This window comes from Aulostomus chinensis, chromosome 5, assembly GCF_037954235.1.
Source record: "Aulostomus chinensis isolate RoL2024-O1b breed Wild chromosome 5, RoL_Achi_v1.0, whole genome shotgun sequence".
Classification (NCBI taxonomy): Eukaryota; Metazoa; Chordata; class Actinopteri; order Syngnathiformes; family Aulostomidae; genus Aulostomus; species Aulostomus chinensis.
In genome coordinates, this window is record NC_141324.1 from 11,966,447 (window position 1) to 11,984,866 (window position 18,420).

General features: G+C 42.0%; 3 protein-coding genes across 7 annotated transcripts; 1 reads left to right on the top strand and 2 right to left on the bottom strand.

Annotated features, from left to right (window-relative positions):
• Nucleotides 1–1,282: 1,282 nt before the first annotated feature.
• On the top strand, nucleotides 1,283–6,682 carry tmem125b (transmembrane protein 125b). Of its 4 annotated transcripts, none has more exons than XM_086204856.1 (3): nucleotides 1,283–1,716; nucleotides 1,850–2,568; nucleotides 4,149–6,682. In XM_086204856.1, exon 2 carries the CDS (start codon nucleotides 1,878–1,880, stop codon nucleotides 2,556–2,558), a length of 681 nt encoding a protein of 226 aa, XP_086060982.1. In that variant the 5' UTR covers nucleotides 1,283–1,716; nucleotides 1,850–1,877; the 3' UTR covers nucleotides 2,559–2,568; nucleotides 4,149–6,682. The 4 variants fall into 4 exon arrangements, with proteins under 4 accessions (XP_086060982.1, XP_086060983.1, XP_086060985.1 ...); XM_086204857.1 differs by having other exon boundaries at nucleotides 1,865–2,568; XM_086204859.1 differs by having other exon boundaries at nucleotides 1,283–2,568; nucleotides 4,061–6,682.
• LOC147261201 (uncharacterized) lies at nucleotides 3,802–8,464 on the bottom strand. Its single transcript, XM_086203135.1, has 3 exons — nucleotides 8,310–8,464; nucleotides 4,583–4,759; nucleotides 3,802–4,434 (listed from the first exon to the last, which is right to left on the bottom strand). Exons 1-3 carry the CDS (start codon nucleotides 8,425–8,427, stop codon nucleotides 4,040–4,042), a joined length of 690 nt encoding a protein of 229 aa, XP_086059261.1. The 5' UTR covers nucleotides 8,428–8,464; the 3' UTR covers nucleotides 3,802–4,039.
• A 4,490-nt stretch (nucleotides 8,465–12,954) lies between these two features.
• Nucleotides 12,955–18,242, bottom strand: LOC147261202 (protein shisa-like-2A). Of its 2 annotated transcripts, none has more exons than XM_086203137.1 (3): nucleotides 17,892–18,242; nucleotides 17,407–17,543; nucleotides 12,955–17,292 (listed from the first exon to the last, which is right to left on the bottom strand). In XM_086203137.1, the coding sequence occupies exons 1-3, from the start codon at nucleotides 18,068–18,070 to the stop codon at nucleotides 17,117–17,119; spliced, it is 492 nt and encodes a 163-aa protein (XP_086059263.1). In that variant the 5' UTR covers nucleotides 18,071–18,242; the 3' UTR covers nucleotides 12,955–17,116. The 2 variants fall into 2 exon arrangements, with proteins under 2 accessions (XP_086059263.1, XP_086059262.1); XM_086203136.1 differs by having other exon boundaries at nucleotides 12,955–17,295.
• Between the last annotated feature and the right edge of the window lie 178 nt (nucleotides 18,243–18,420).

Genomic DNA, 18,420 nt, shown 5'->3' on the forward strand with positions numbered 1-18,420 from the left:
GGGGGGGGGAGCAGACTATTGTTCCCAATTCTGGCTTGGCGCTTAAAATTCTGAGGAGTATCCTTTCATTGTACAGCGCAATCCGTTTTAACCGTTCCGCCCGTTACAAAGCTGCGTCAATTTCATTCAGTTATGCGATTGTTACTTCCGCCAGAAGAGCACAAAAAATAAAAGCATGAATTTTTTTTTTTTTAAAAGGGGGGAAAACAAATAAAGGCATACAGAAGCAGTTACCATATTAAAAGAACATTTTTAAAAGTTCCTTACAGTCACCACACAGCAAGAAGGGTCCAGGTTTGAATCCTGGCTTGAGCATGAGTTCTTTCTGCGTGGAGTCTCCATGTTCTCCCTGTGCCTGCCTAGGTTCTCCCCAGGTACTCCCGCATCCTCCCAAAGTCCAAAGACATCAAGAGGGGATGAGGTTAATTGGACAATCTAAATTGACCGTTGGTGTGACTGTGAGAGTGAATGGTTCTGTCCATATGTGTTGGCCCTGAGATGGACTGGCGACCTCTTCTGAGTCTACCCCACCTCTCGCTGCTAGGATAGGCTCCAGCTCCCCGTGACCCTTAACAGGATAAGTGGTAGAAAATGGATGGATGGATGGATGGATCTGCAGTTATGTCACAATTTTTTTGCAACATAATGCCATATATCTTGCTTCATAGATTTGATGTCTTCAGTATGTATCTACATTGTAGAAAGTAATGAAATTTTTTTTTTTTTTTTTAAAAACAAAAAACATTGAATGAGAAGGTTTGTCCAAACTTTTGACCGGTAGTGTATATATACACAAATCAACTTTTGTTGGAAAACTAGAAGGTATGAGCTTGACTATTGCACGGAGACCTTTTTGCCTTGACTGCTCAGCCTACACTATAGAAATTTGTGTGTGGTGTCAGAGTGCTCAAGTCAACATGTTTCCTAATGTCAAGCTTATCTTAAAAATTGCAGGCCAAATGTTTTGAAGATGCTTTTTCAGTGGAGTTAGATATACTACTTAAAGCTCAATGACCAAAGCGAGTAAGCGCACCCTGACGGAAGACAGCATTCCCTGTGGCCAGTCTGAGAGACCAGCTGAGTGATGCTATCCTGTAGATAACAGACATACCATTATCAGAACACACTGACATCACTCAGCTCAGCCGTGCAACTCCCCTCTTAGACCCACACACACTCCCACCACCACTACCACCCACCCTCCTTTTGTTCATCGGCCAGCCTATTGTCTGTGTGAGATACTGGACAATGTTGCCAATCTTCTTACAAACCATGATCCAACACTGCTATTGTGATTATACCCACCTAATCAGAAATGATGATGGGGGTTCATTGTTCTGCCAGGCACTTGAGCAGTGAATGTAAAGGGGCGCACATTATCAGTCCCTGACGACTGCCGATGAAGATTTCAAGCTTTCTTGTCCCACCAGGATGTCAGCGTCATGATCATTTATTTCTCAACTGGCCTGCTAGCTTGTTTGTCGGGCCATTGTTGCACCACAGCAGTCGGTATGAAATCAGGATTCCTCCACCGCCTTCATTGCATTTCTGTCTGAAACTGGCCAGAGCAATTCAAATTCATTCAACGACAGACTGAAAGGGATCCATGAAGTTGGGTTATCAAGAACAAAGAAAGACCAAGTATTGTTTTGTTGCTATGGCACTGTGGAGATGCAGCTTGATGGACAGCAAGACATGACACGCCTTCACTTCCTCGTAAGTGACTTTTTAATATCATCTGAGATAAACTATACAAAATTACTCTTCACTTTTGAATGGATACGATCAGCATGGATGCAGCACTGTGCCAAGATTTGAATTCTATTAAGCTGTATTCTTTTCATACAAGGTGTCTTGTGTTTAGTGTGACCCCTGCCATGCCTGAAATACAACCCTTCTCCCAACCTCCAAGCCTCTACCTGGACCTCATCCAGCAACGCATCTTAGAGGATCAGGTGGAGATGTGGTGGTTTCGAGAGCCTCGCCAATCCCTGCTGTGTTACTGTGCTTCCATTACTCTCATACTAGGCCTTGGCCTTGGCGGGGTTGGCTTTCTCTCCACCACGACCAGCTTGTCTGGTGAGTGGCGCCTTGGGGTAGGCACCACACTGTGTCTCTTGGCCCTGGCCATCCTTCTCAAGCAGCTTCTCAGCTCTGCCATTCAGGACATGAACTGTGTGCACAGCCGGCACCAGATTGACCAGCTGAAGAGTGGCGGGCGGGTGGACCCAGCCTTGATTTTAACTGTGGGGCTGGCACTGTTGCTCTGTGGGATCGTGTTGCTCTGTGTGACCACTGTTGGCAGCCAAGGCCATGACAGCAGGGAGATGTTGATGTCTGGTCTTGTGCTGATGGCTGCTGGGCTCAGCATGGCTCTAGCTGTTGTGGGATACAGCGTGCTGCTACACCTCGGGAGAAGAAGGGAGCAGAGGAGGAGGATGAGAGGGAGCAGAGTGAGGAGGCTTGGAGGTCGAGCTGTCCAGGTGTTCAATGTCTCAGGAGGACAGATGAGGCAGGCCAGGAGCGAGGCGACGTCTAGCACGGCCAGCCTGATTTGAATGTGTTCAGGTATGAATATACTCAGAGAATTAAAAAAAATGAAGACTGTGAAATGACAGATTAGAAGCCATTTGTCTAGCAGACGGGTCAACCCTCCTGTTTGTAGCCTTGTTAGACCTGAGGTGTTCAAAACCATCCATCCATCCACTTTCTTCCACTTAGCCTCTTAAGGGTTGCAGTGGGGCTGGAGCCTGTCCCAGCTGCCTGCAAGAGGCGGGGAACAGCCTGGATGGGTTGCCAGTCCATCGCAGGGTCAACACATATAGACAACCATTCACTCTCACAGCCACACATACGGTCAATTTAGAGTATTTGATTAACCTTGTCCCTCTGGCATGTCTCTGGACTGTGGGAGGAAGCTGGAGAACCCATGCAAGCACAGAGAGAACATGCAAACGCCACACAGAAAGATCTGTGCCCGAGCCGACCCTTCTTGCTGAGAGGTAATTCCATTGCATCTCCGTGCTGCCTGTGTATGAAACATTTCAAACTAATCGCACAGTAGTGTAAATTCTTGATTTATATTATATTATATTATTATATTATATTATATAATGAAGAGGTTTAATCAGAACTTCTAATTTTGCTAGTCTTTTTTATTCTTCATTTTTAATTATGTATGTGTCTAGTTTTTGCACATCTGACTTCTTTTTCTTATCTTACACAAATCCATTAAAGTTGTTCAAATAATCAGAGTTGGAACACAGACATGAGCATGGTCAGACTGCATAAGGAAGACGGTTCACAAACAGGGCAGCGAGGTGGTGCAGTGGTCAGCACTGTCGCCTCACAGCAAGAAGGTTCCAGGTTCCAGTCCTGGCTCGGGCGCGGGATCTTTCTGTGTGGAGTCTCCATGTTCTCCCTGTTCCTGTGTGGGTTCTCTCTGGTACTCCAGCTTCCTCCCACAGTCCAAAGACATCAAGAGGGGACGAGGCTGATTGATACTCTAAATTGACTGTAGGTGTGACTGTGAGTGTGAATGGTTGTCTGTCTCTATGTGTTGGCCCTGCCATGGACTGGTGACCTGTCCAGGGTGAACCCTGCCTCTCGCCTGATGGCTGCTGGGATAGGTTTTTAGGCAATTGGATGGATGCATGGATGCATAAATGGATTGTTCACAGACAAAATGACATGAATCAAACAGGTAATATTCGATATGTTTGATATTTTCTGAAGTAAAGAAGAACTGGCACAACCAGAAAAAAAAGAGATCAACATTTGTCATTTGCAGTTTATGGAAAATATTGTAATTATTCTCTCTGTTTCTACTCATTAATTTCCATTTTAGATTTCACCATTTATCATTATCTTTGCACCTTGAGGTTATTGTCTGTTTATACTTATACAAGTGAGCCAGGGAGAAACTCTAAAACACAATTTGGGATTTCTTTTACTTAAACTACACTCGGCTTGGAAGGGACAGCTGATTAAGACAGTTCTCTCTGTTGCATGAATTAATCTTCTTTCTGTCTTGTTCATCTCACCCTATTGTGAACTGCAGATCATCGTCACTGTCCTCTGTCCCACCCTCCTCTTCGTCATCACCTTGTTCTGTCTCTGTTCTGTCTTTCTCATTGGTCTGAATATAGTTGTCCTCAATAAAGCCATCATCATCTTCATCCAGCTGCCCGAGCCCTCTGACCTCTCCAACTCTCCCTGACATGCTGCTAGGGAAAGTCACCTCCTCCTGGCCATACTGGCTGACTCCATCAGCTTCTTGGAGTAGAGCGTGTCTGTAGCTGACGAGGAAGCGATGGAAAAGACGAAACTTGACAATCAGCACGATGAGGACTGAGATGGTGAGGACTGTGCCCAGACCAACTGCTAGATAGGACCACTCCAGAGAGGTTTTTTTGTCCTTGTCATCAGAAGCTCCTGGGAAGACAGCAGGACAAATTTACTGTAGAAAGAACAACAACTTCGTGTAAATGACATTTCATAGAGCTCAATGTTCCTCAGTCACACCTGGTTATAGATAGTTCGGGGATAGTAAAATACCTGAGTGAGCTGTACTTGTACTTACGAACTTCACTGCTGTTGCTGAAGAGGTCTTCTTTTTCAATCAGAAGATGTCTTTGAGAGTGTCCCTCAATGACAAATACAGAAGCAGAGTTAACGCTGCTGATAAAAACTGCCCAAAAGGAAAGCAGCATGATGACGCTGTAGCTCCACTGACCCATGTTCTGTCCTCTAGTCAGACCTAGAAAAGATACAAATAATCCTCTGGTTATACTTGCGGATGAATAGTAGGTGATGGCCCACTGGAGGAATTTTAATAATTTTGCTATTTCTTCTTTTCATACGTTCTCTGCTTCAGGAAAATGCTGTCTTATGCTTGTTAAACAGCCTCATTGAGCTGAACAGGGTGCACAGTTACATAGACTGTGGTACCCTCTCCAATCTAGAGTATCAAGTTACATGTGATAAAGGATAATTCAAGGACAAATACAGCAGCCAACCAACTCCTTAACATCATGGAGGAGTGCTCACATAGTTTTAAATGGACGTTCGTGAATTTAGAATCAAGATTGGTCAAGATAACAAGTACATCATCAGAAAGTAATGGTCGCTGAGATTTGATTGGGCATTTAATATCTAATTGCTGTGGGGATTTCACTACATTATGATCATAACACATAACTTTGGAGCAAAAATAACCCTTGAAATCAACCCTCTTCCTTGGTAAAGTGGTCAAGTTTCAAACATAAAAGCCCCTCAAGACCTTGTAAATCAAAACCTTAACATCACGTGCCCTTGTAAGTTTGAAAAAAATGAACACATTTGTTGTATTTTTTTTTTATTATTTCAAGGGTATGAACCTAGAACTTACTTGAGATTGTTGTGAAAGATTATCTTATTAGTTATTCTGTTTTACACTTCACATTGAACTGCTTGTAAAAAACATGTATCGATGCGTGACAATGCCCATGTAAGTGCCATTTAAAGGATTTGCAGTCTAAATAGAAGGCAGAAAAAAATGTTATAACCTAAATAAAGCAACAAAAAGCTTTTAAGTGCTTTTAAGATACAATAAACATCTTATAAGAAAATATAGGGGCCCTATTTCCTTTAGTGAATCATCATGAAAAGCATCCAAGTGTTACCCTGTTAAAAATACGTATTAGCAAAAGAACGCAAATTTAAAAAGCTGCAAGGCGCCCCTGAGAGCTTCTCAGTGTGCTTGCCGGTTGGGCAAACCATGTAAGAATTTTGTCCATAGAGATTTAATGATGGATTACTTGATTTTGCTTGCTCCTGTCCTGTTGTACAAACAGTACATGTATGCGATGGCCTTACAAACAGTGGGTCTGTGTTCACAAGAGTTCAAAGAATCCACGCTTCTTCTTTTTTTTTAAACCACAGGCGCACATTAATCTTGTTATGTTTTGCTTAATTTAGCAATAAAGCTAGTTGCTAACGTTCACCGGTCAAGGTGGCTGCAGCTAACGAACACACTCACAGATAAAGTGATAGGGGTCTCAGTAAAAAATCAATCAAGCACCTGCAGCTCATCCAGAATGCTGCTGCCAGAGTCCTGACCAACACTAAGAAAATGGACCACATGACACCTGTCCTGAAATCACTGCACTGGCTCCCTGTGTGTCAAAGGATTGAGTTCAAAATCCTGTTACTGGTCTCTAAGTCACAGAATGGGCTTGGGCCTAAATACATGTCAGAGCTGCTGACTGGGTATGAAGCATCCAGACCCCTCAGGTCATCAGGGACAGGTCTACTCAGCGTCCCCAGGGTCAGAACCAAGCAGGGTGAAGCTGCTTTCAGCTTCTGTGGTCCACACCAGTGGAACAAACTCCCTGAACCTCTGAGGGGGGCACAAACTGTCAGCTCATTCAAATCAGGGCTGAAAACACTGCTGTTTACTGCAGCCTTCTGATAGTATTGATTTGGGATTGATCTGGGTGATTTGGTATTGATGGATTGATTTAATATTGATTTGTCTGCTGTCGAATTGATCTTAAACTGTTTCATTGATTTTAAATGATTTTTGAATGTTTTAATTCATGTTTTCGATTCTAAACTGATTCTAACTTTCAATTTCTCTTTCCCTCTGTAAAGCACTATGAATTGCCCTGTGTATCAATGGTGCTATACAAATAAATTTGCCTTGCCTAATGAGAGACGTCTCATTGCAGTGAAGTAACATTATACATACTCATACAAGCGATATGATGAACAGGTTTACTTGTCATACAATCCCTTAATTAACTCTTTAAAAGTGCTGATAAGCACCAGCCTTATAATGTGACTTATTCACAATGGAACAACCTTGTTGTCACATAGTTATTTATTTTGGTTTTGCAACAGCCAAGGAAGAATTTGAACCAGGGCTTAAAAAGAGCTGATAAGCTCTAGCCTTGTAATGTGAGTTATTTACAATGTAACAACATTTTTGTTATTCATTTTTGTATTCTTTACATTTATATTTCAGAATAATGAGGTTTTTCAAGTTATATAATTAGAATATGTATGGTATATATGTGAACATTTGGGAAACAAAGTTTTCAATTTCATATATTTTTCGTTGGTGTCCGATCGAAGTTCGTCGGCGGAATACGCCTGTTCATGGCCAGCTGCTTAAATCAGTTTTCTTATGTGACTCCACACCTTCCTGAGATAGTTGCTGTGTTAAGACTGTTTGCTACCAACTGTTGATCTAAACAGGACTTCACACAATAATACTTAAAATAAAAATCAAATCATGGAGCTGGCTAGTTTTGGCGCCGCTGATCATTAACAGGTGTACTTCTTCTATTCCTTCTTCTTCTATGTGGTTTAATGGCACGTTCGTTGGATGACCGCCACCTACCGCCTAAGAAAAATTGATTCAAACAGCTGACCATTAACAGGCGTATTCCGCCGACGAACTTCAGTCGGCAGTCGTCTTGTCGAGCCTTACCCCCGTGACGTATTTCTGGTAGGAAAAAAAATATCGAGAGCGAAAAAACATCCCGAAGCGAGCGTGTAAATTAGAAGGGAGAGCGAGCAGCGCCGCCGTCTCACAACTGCGCTCTGTCACAATTTACACGCTCGAGACAAACTTTAATTGCCACAAGATTATTTTTGACCTCTCAATGTTATGTTTTTTATGCCCTCAATTCCTGATCCTGTGCTCGTTTAGTTTGTATTCGCGCTCTCATGATTTTGACAGCTATCTGACGCCATATGGGGCCCCCACAGACTCTAGAATCGTCTCTGGGGTCACCAGTCCATCGTAGGCCCAACACATGTAGACAGACAACCATTCGCTGTCACAGCCACACTCCTGGTAAATTTAGAGTATCCGATTAACTTCGTCTCCTCTTACATGTCTTTGGACGGTGGAATGAAGCTAGCGTACCAGAGAGAACCCATGCAAGCCCAGGGAGAACATGGAGACTCCACACAGAAAGATCCTGTGCTTGAGCCGGGGCTCAAACCCAGAATCTTCTTGTCCTGAGGCAATAGAGTTCACGACTATACTACTGTGCAATCCACAAATACACATATTACATGAAAAAGGTTCCTTATTCATGGAGCAGATTTATTACTATAAATCCTATGTTATAGATGTTTCCTTTTGGTAAATTACATAAAACAGGTGAAGAGTATCGGTGTTGCAGTCTCGCATATGGAAAATATCTCAGTAAACTTCTGAAGTCACATGACAACCACCGTCTGTCATCATGTGACATCCCTACTCTCCCCTGTCATTATTAAAAATAACGTAAGCCGTTAAATGTACAAGGACATACCTGTCGGGATCAGGATTATGGACCACTCTGCTGTAATCTTCCTCCAGCTCTGACTTGAAGAGTCTTGGTGGACAAAGGTTGCTGAATGTTTCCTTCCTGCTCCATGCCCATGTTCCATGAGACGTTAATGAATAACTTTGAACGCTTTCATTGTTTCTCCCTTTAAACTCCTTTGTATTTCATTCTTTCAATCAGAAACAGTTGTCTTTTAGAATCTGAAACATGACATACATGCTGTGACTGTTATTTACAGCAACCTATAGAAATGTTTATATTCAGAGATCAAGGTCAAGAATTAATCACAAGAGCAATGAAATATTCAGTGGCAGCGGTGAAAAAGAGATGTTGTATTTGTCCTCAGAGGCCAAAGAGTGGCACTGTAATCCTATTCAACGAGTGTAACACCAGAGCGCTCCAGGATGAATACTCCCTTTATTTATGTGGGATTGCTGGAGCATTGTTGTCAGCTACAGTTTCTTTGTGCATCCGACAAGGTCAGTGGTCCCTGTCATGAAAAGACCTTTCTTCTTTTCCTTTATGCAAAGAGATATTCCTCTGTGGACCCACCTCATTTATTATGCACTGTCAACCCCACATCCCGACCCTCGGGAGGAACGTGTCTTTAGAAGAGCTGAAATTACCCCCAGGATTCTGGCACCTGACTCAGAGAGTAACTGTCATCTCTCTGCTCATTATAAATCTTTTATCAGGCATGCTCTTTGAAAAGGGAAGAAGGGAACTATATAAACCTGATCTTCTGTTAAAAAAAAAAAAGGGCTGTGCATAAAATAATGTCCCTTACATTCAAGCCCATGCATCATTAAGTTCATGGGCATGAGGTAAATCTCTTTGTATTTTACATTATATGGTGCCTTTAAATTTTGTAAAGTTTTGCAAAATTTTGTAGCAACATTCTCTCTGCTGTTGCGATGTGTTTTACATCACCCAAAAACCTTGCTTTACATTGCCGTCAAGCAAGTTAACTGAAAATACTGTTGTGGTCCCAGTATTGACGAATTGATTTATTGACTGCAGTATGTCGACATCTGGAATGCTTCATGGTAGTATGCCTCATTTCAGCTGGTTGCAATTAGACTTCTTCCAGTTTACTTTTTTTTGTCACATGCCAAACAAGTTTACAAGTCCCAAATCATGTTCCTATTAACGGGAACTTAAATTCAAAGAGAAGAAGATGAGACAGCATGAAGTCTCACAATAGTCCCTTCCAAATTAAATGATGTAGTCGACTTGGAACACACTCAGAATGCCAGGCTAGCTTGAATATGACTGAAGCGTATACATGCGTGTGTCAAACTGTATTATACACAGTATTATGATTATGAGATCTCCCGTAAGCACAAAGCAGTATTGTGATAAAATGCAGGTTTGAATAGTGGTAGTGCTTTTTAGTTGCGAGTGTTGGGGCCAGACAAAAAAAGTTAAACCCAGGTCAACTTTTCGAGAAATCCAACATGTTGTGACATGCAGTAGCCAATCACAATGACTGTATGTCAGTCCAGAAAATGCACTGCGTCATTTCCTGAGCAACAGAGAGAGAGAGAGAGAGAGAGAGAGAGAGAGAGAGAGAGAGATCATCATCATCTGGCATGTAATCATTTTTGCAAAACATTGAAAATAGTCACATTCTCTCAGTTTGTGTCAATTTGCTTTGTCTGGGGTCTGTGCTTGACGTAGAGTCCTTCTGCGTTAGTTTTCTAGTGGTATATAACAGACTGCTCACAACTTCGTTCACACAAACTGGCCATAGTGACATGTCGACACTGCTGCCCTTCTGCTTCACAACCACTTCAGTGCTTAACTGTGTCTTAAATTGGCCTTATAAGCTATATTACCATTCGTGTTCTTCTCCATTTCAGGAGAGGGAGAAAAAAGTTCCACACTTTGGCTTTAAAAAAGGCCTTTTGTCTTAAAACTTTTGTTCATATTTGATGATTGTACAAGAAAATGCCCATTCAACTACAAAAGCTGAAATAATTATTTTCATCAAGAAAGAAGCTAGTTAACGTCAAAGTAAGTTTCAAAGCCCACATTAATTTTTTAAACTGGCTCTGGCTCTGTTTATCCCTGTGTAGCTGCATTAAGTCCTTTAATCTTGAATGCAACATTTTCTTAGAGGTACTTTTCTTTTTAATTGACTTTGTCCTGTATTCACTCGTATTCGAAGTTCCAAGCTCCATCGGACGGGACAGAAAAGCAGTACGGCCCTCAAATGAGACAGTTTTAATGCCTCTTGTATCTGGTAACCATTGTCATCTATAGTCCCTGTAAAAAGGAAATTATCTACCTCCTTATCTCCCAGAGTTTACAGTTCCATACTCACCTGACTGAGCTTGAAATTGGCTTTGCTCATCTGTCCAACACCAAATGAATAATGCTCCCTAGGTGGGAGGTTGAAAGGTGGTATCTCACATCCACCTATTTTTTGTAGTGTATGTGCTACTTTGGTGATTATCTTTTCCTTAAAATAACTGTGCTGAAAGAAAAAATAGGCAAGGCAAGGCAAGGCAATTTTATTTGTAGAGCCCGTTTTCACCACCAGTTTGTCTCCAGGCTTCATGGCATCATAACAACATCCTCTGTCCTCAGAGCCTCACATCGACTGAGGAGAAACTCCATCGAAAACCTTTAACAGAGAAAAATGGGAGAAACCTCAGGGTGAGGAGGGGAGGAGGATCCCTCACCAGGAGGGACAGACGTGCAGGAGATGTTGTTACAGAGAAGAAAACAGTTTATGATACAAAATGTGGGAAACATGGAAATGTTAATAACAGTTGAAGAAGGAAGCTTCTGGAAGGGGAGGCAGGGAGAGCAAGCCAGCTTGATGGGGGACTGGATGGTAGACTGGTTCATGGAAGGGGAGGCAGGGAGAGCAAGCCAGCTTGATGGGGGACTGGATGGTAGACTGGTTCATGGGAGGGGAGGCAGGGAGAGCAAGCCAGCTTGATGGGGGACTGGATGGCAGACTGGTTCATGGAGGGGGAGGCAGGGAGAGCAAGCCAGCTTGATGGGGGACTGGATGGTAGACTGGTTCATGGAGGGGGAGGCAGGGAGAGCAAGCCAGCTTGATGGGGGACTGGATGGTAGACTGGTTCATGGGAGGGGAGCGTGGGCTGATGTAACAGTGGGGATAAAGGGGGGGGTGTACGATGCAGGCGGCGGTTGGGGCTCTGGTGGATCTGTGGAAACACAGAGAGACTGCGAGACACCAAGGCCAAACTACAAAGTGCAACAAGTAATGGTAATGACAGTTCCAAAAATGTGCAGGGAGGAGAGGAGGAGAGAGGGGGAGAGGAGAGGAGAGGAGAGGAGAGGAGAGGAGGGGAGGGCTCCATGTAACCTGATGTGTCCCCCAGCAGTCTCAGCCGATAGCAGCATAGCTATCAGTGGTTCAGAGCTACCTGAACCAGTCCTGACTGAAGGCTCTGTCATAAAGGAAAGTCTTAAGCCTGGACTTAAAAGTAGTTAAAGTGTCTGCCTCTCTGACCCATGGAGAGATGCTGGTTCCATAGTAGAGGAACCCGGTAACTGAAGGCTCTACCTCCCAGTCTGTTTGTAGAGATACTGGGAATCACTAAAAGACCTGCATTCTGGGAGCGGAGTGCTCTGGTAGGACAGTGGGGACTAATGAGTTCTTTCAAATAGGAGGGAGCTTAAGGTGTAAGGCAGATGATTATTATGTAACTGTACAATTTTAATCAAAACCACCATGACAGCGCAGTCTATTATCATGATCATGTGGGTAAAGTGAGAATATGGCATATGGAGCAATCTGACTGATGATGATTATGATGAGCAGGGGAGGAGCAGTGAAGCAGAGTAAGCAACATAACCCATTAATTTAACCTTTGAAAACAAATCAAAACCTGTTCATATGTATGTATGTATGTATATATACATACATACATATATATGTATGTATATATGTATATGTATGTATATATACATATATGTATATATATACATATATATACACATATATATACATATATATACATATATATGTATATATACATCAATATATATATACATATATACATATATATACATATATATACACATACATATATATACATATATATGTATGTATATATATATACATCCATATATATACATCTATATATATAGATGTATATATATATAGATATATAGATGTGTATATATATATGTATATATATATATATATATATACATCTATATATATATGTATATATATATAGATGTGTATATATATATAGATGTATATATATATACATCTATATATATGTATATATATATATATATACATCTATATATATATATATATATATATGTATATATATATTGATGTACTTAAGTGAGGCTGTGCTTGTCAGGATTTCATATTCATATTTAGGATTGAGCCTTCTGTTTCTAACATGTTTGCACATTTTGTAACAGAACAATGAGCCTCATTCCTGAAATCTGTCATACCACAGAACTATTGCAGACCTTTGTCACTCTTACAAACAATAAGCAAACCCTTTGTAATTTCTCGCCACTAACATCTATTTTTTATTTCTTGTAACATGCATAGTCTTTACACGCATGTGTTATAGACACAAGAGGTACTTAATAGATGTCAGGAACGAGGAATTACAAACAGCCACCAGGCAAATGCATTCTGTCCAAAAGACTAATCTGAGGGCTAAAGAAGTTCTATGGTGTGTAAGAAAAACATTTAATATCAAAGATTCTTTCACCCCAATTGTTCACTGATGACAGTGTAAAGACCAGAATGATATTTACTGTTACGTTCCCTGTAAATGTCTGGGGAAGGAGAGAAGTAACACAAAATAAACCCAAATAGAATCAAAGAGAAGAACCGGGGTACACCCAAAAGGAGTCCGTTTTATTCACAACCATCCCAAAACAAAACAACTCCAACAGAAAGCAAGCTCAAGAGGCCAATCACCTTTAACAGAATAAAGACAAGCTTAACTCAAAGAAGACCAAAGTCCTACAAGCTGCTAATCACATTCCTCGACGGAGCAACCCTACCACACTGCTGTCGCAGTCAACTGGCCCGCACACGCATAATCCCCACCCTCCCGCAACTCTTAAACTCTGTGCTGGATTGCAGATCAGGTGCATGTGCGGCACACCACACAGGTGTTCTGCAAGCTTGACAGGAGGTAAAGAAACACACACCAAACCCCAGCACCAGGGCTGTAACATTTATATATAATGGAAACGTCCTTTCAATTCTCCAACATCTTCCGACAACATCCATTTCTTCCCACTGCTGAGAAAGTTGCTGGACAATGACTGACTAATCTGATGTTTGTCCTCTCGAATTCTTTGAGGGATGCTGCAACCGGAAAGAGAAAAATAACCAAGTCTTTACATCCACATGGCTGATTCATCATCTCTGTGAAAGCTGATGTTTCTTGTAAACGTCAGGTTGAAAGGAAAATAAACCGAGACTGAAGGGACGGAATTCTGCAATCATAAAACGTTACCTTTATGTTTTACTCTGCATCGCAACATAATCACTCTCGAAGCCATCACTTCTCAGAATCATTTTGTCCTGTGTTATTCTTTTAACAGCCGTTGTCTTTCTGCAACATGCCAAATGAAAAATGTCTGAAATCAGTCCACAGCAACCGACTCTCTATCAAAGGAGTGTGAACTGAAACACTGACTGCATTCAGGGGATGCATCTTTTTCTTTCTTTAAAATATATACATCTATATATATACATCTGGCTGTTTTTTTTTTGATAGGGTCATAGTTGTATTCTCACAAAATAATCTTTCTTTTATTCTACTCACTGACACTTAAACATGAGAAATTGAATTCATCAGTGTACAGAATGTGACAGTACAACACCTCCAAGCATTCACACCTGTACCGTCACCGAGGCTCTTGGATCTTACATGAGTGTTCTCCCTACGCACAATCGGGTTTGTGAAAAAATACTGACAAACGAAGATGTGCAAATGAAATAAGAATGCAAGGTCAATTGTAAACAATTACACGAGCAAAATTTGATCATGGCTACAAGACGTGCATGTCTCAAATTCGCAAGCTACAATTCTGAGTTACAATAAAAAGGGCACTTTATAAAGTTTTGAAAAAGAATTTACCATCCATCAGATGCACAGCCAGTGAGTCCACAGTGATGCAGCTCTTGCCATGATATTTTAAAGCTATAGTGCATTATAATTTCATATAAAGAAACATCTCTTTCATTCAAGCCCTTACCAAGCATGTCCAGACAATGCTCATTATGTTCAACACTGTCAGGTAAATGTATTTGCTTTTCACAGTGCATGTAGTATAAGTATGCGTAGACTCCTGCACTATTGCGAGGCAGCATACTGAGCACCCTCCATCCACAAAGAACCTCCACCAAAGCTGCTGCCCAAACAGCCACTTCCAGTCAGCCCTCTGTTGCCTTAAATGTGGATAAATAACTTCAGCAGTTCTGGACTTTTCAAATCTTATCTGATCAAATAGATAAAAATGTGACGGTGGAATGAGTCATTTACTAACAGTAATTTATCAACCCTTTTACCAAAAACAATGGCAAACATCTGCTACTAATGATGTGATGCTCAGCACTATAGCTTTTAATATACAGTGACACAAGATGTCAGAAGTATTCAGAGAATATAAAAAAAAAACAAAGTAGCATTTCATGAAACTGACATTTCCTACGCCATGCTATGTATTGATTCGCAATACTACCTCCTGTCTTCTACTACTACTAATAACAATATCCTGCAAGTTTGAATGACTAGCCATTCCTTTTGATTATCTACTTCGCTTAAATAAGCACAGTGGCCGGTCAGACCAAAAAAAAATTTCCTTGTTTTTAATTTCCTCAGCGAAGTGTACGAACATGCTTGGAGGCTCATGAGCATGTGATATCAAGCAGTTGCTTTATTACCTATAATCCACCTGGTTTGTTTTAACACACACCTGCAAGGCGTTAAAGTGACGCTTTCCCAAAAATGTGTAGGTTTACTTCTTCTGTATAAGAAGAGAAAACACACTTTTGTCAGCTTATGACACCTATTTGACAGAACTTGTAGGTAAAATACCTTTTTTGGTGAAGTATGGCTTTAAGGAACTGCATCACAGCTGTGTCACAGGGCCATTGCAGTTTCTCTCAGAAATGGCCTTGTGCCACAACAAAACACCAACCTTAACCAAATGATAAAACGGCATTTTCTCAATGTCTCACAAAATACTGTGACAACTTTTCCTACTGGCAGTTCAAGCAAACTCTTATTTAATTATGTACATGAAAAAAAATATCGCAGTAAGCGAGATTAAAATCTTGCTTTTTTGAAACAGTGGCGTAAAGATTTTTTTTTAAAAAATGTATTTATGCCTCAACATTGTTGCTGCAATGTAATGACCGGCTGATTGGAAAAAGACAATCATATCCATCCATCTTCTACCACTTATTCCAGTTCAGGGTTGTGGGGGGCTGGAGCCTATCCCAGCAGCCTTCGGGGGGGTTCACCCTGGACAGGTCACCAGTCCATTGCAGGGCCAACACATAGAGACAGACAACCATTCACACTCACAGTCACACCTACAGTCAATTTAGAGTGTCAATCAGTCTCGTCCCCTCTTGATGTCTTTGGACTGTGGGAGGAAGCTGGAGTACCAGAGAGAACCCACACAGGGAGAACATGGAGACTCACCCAGAAAGACCCCGTGCTGGAGCCGGGACTCGAACCCGGAACCTTCTTAATGTGACGTGACAGCGCTGACCACTGCACCAACTACCGCCCCCCCAATCATCTACACAGCTGTCAGATAGCTCTCAATAACACTCAACTAGTTACTCTCCACTTACTGCTGCTGCTTCCGCCACAATGTCCATCTTACGAGATATATTTTGATATTTGTAAATCAACCTAGATAAAGAGAAATTCAAATCTTATTTTGTCATAAAGGGTCAACTCTGAAGGTGGCATAGCTCAGAGGTAGAGTGGCTGTCTCGCACCCGAAGGGTTGCTGGTTCGATCCTAATTTTCCCTGGTGACCACGTCAAAGTATCCTTGAGCAAGATACTGAACCTCTAATTACTCCTGACGGGTTGGCACTCATGCAGTGTCAGCTGTCACAGGCTCCAGCCCCCCACCCAACCCTTAATGGATAAGCAGTATATAAAATGGACCGATAGATGGATGGTCAACTCTTACTGATACTAGTCCAGAAATACTGTGGTCCAAAAACATTGTGCCCAGTGTCATTTCCAAGAAAGCAAAGGTCACATTGGCCATTTGAAGAAATAATAAATGCTTTCACTTTTTTCACATGAGGAAAGTCTGAGCACACTGTTGAGCCTCCTGATAGATCCCTTGTTCCCTGAGTGAAATCTTGCAGAAATGCCCATAAATCTGCAGCGACCAGATTAGAGCCAGGTGTTGACTGGTGTCTCTTCTAGATTTCAAGGATCCTGTGCACGAGGACTAGCAATTGTTGTCTTAATACTTCTAAATGAGTCTTTGGCTTTCAGTAAAAACTGTGGGCAGGTATCCGCCAAGAAGATGGTGGATAATTCATGTTCATTCACATGTTCTCAATTTTGTGCTGCAATGCTTAATTACACAACCATGTGAAGGCCAGAAATGCAGTGCAAGAGTGAGGCAAGGCATGAAATGGCATATATGTCCTCTGTTTGTCACACTGAGAGCGGTTCTTCTTCACCAGTCTCATGGAGAATAGGTGTTTTTTCTCCATTTCTCATCCCCAGCTCTTCACCTCTGGACTGCACGTTCAGTTTCCAAAGAGAAGCTCAAAGTGGCTTAGGAGGGACTTTCCACTCTGACACCAGTGACAGTTGCTGTGAAGCACCTTTGGAACAGACGCTCAGGGTCGGGCGGCTGGTTATCAGAGTGCAGCTTCCTGCTCATGAAGTGCTTTCTGAACCCTTGTGGACCGGAGGTTCCGAATGCATTACTGGATCCCTCGCTAGCGTCCCCTGCTAGGAAGCACACCAACAAAAGACCCAAGGTCATACAGTGTCTTGCTCTGTGCAGAAGACTTACAGAAAATACATATCAAAATGAAAGTACCTCCACCAACATAAACTAACCTGGCATTCTGAGGGGCAGACCGTTGTCAAGACGATTGGGTTTGGTGGCGATGAAGAGGTAGCAAAGAACACACACAGTGATGAGGAAGGCAAGAAGGACCACCGCTGCAATGGACAGACCGACTAAAGCTCCAATACTGAGAGAAGAGAAGAGAAGAAAAGAGAACAGAAAAGTAGAGATGGTAAGATGTGGTAGAAGAAAAAAGAAAATCCTATACCAGCTAGCTACTTCCGTAAACTGGAGGTGGACAAATTCCATCTCAAATGTCAAAAATAATCCTTTTAAAATAATCAAATGTGCATGACGCAGTTATAACTTGAGCATGAGAGAAAATAAATGATTGGAGGAGGCTGAAAGTGAGAGGAATTTCCTCAACTGCAGAAAGATGCATAAAATAATACAACAGCCAAAAATAACGTGAAGAAATGTGGGGAAAATACAACTGCCACTAGGGAGAAGGAGGAAAAAAAAACTTTCCCATTACCTCAGCCACCACATGTATCCATACTCATAGGGGAAAAAGCTGTTTGGATCATCACAACAATATTTAACATCATTAAATCCACAACAGTAGACAGCTGCAGCATTCCCTTGTTTAGGGCAGGAAAACGCGTCCACAAATGCTCCGTCCGCGCTCAGGTAACTGCTGCAGTCAGCGCTCATGATGGATGGACCAGAGAGACACAGGGCGGAAAATAGCTAGGATCCTTAGACGAGGGTTAAAGTGGAGAACATCTAGCGGTAGCGAGTGAGGGAGTGAGTATGTGTGTAAATGCATCGGTAGTTTCCCGGTGGATAAACACGCTGAGAGCCGGATCCGCTGTGAAACTTTAAATCTGAAGGAAACGCTCTGTATATCTCGCTCTCCCCCCGCCCCCTCTCTTTCTAGATCTCTCTCACCCCCCACACATAAGCATGTATTTCCTAATAAATGGGTTTTGTTGCAGTGCGAGCATTGGGAAGTGTGCGGTCTCCTTTATGTCCACTAGAGGGCCACTTGCACCTGAGATGAG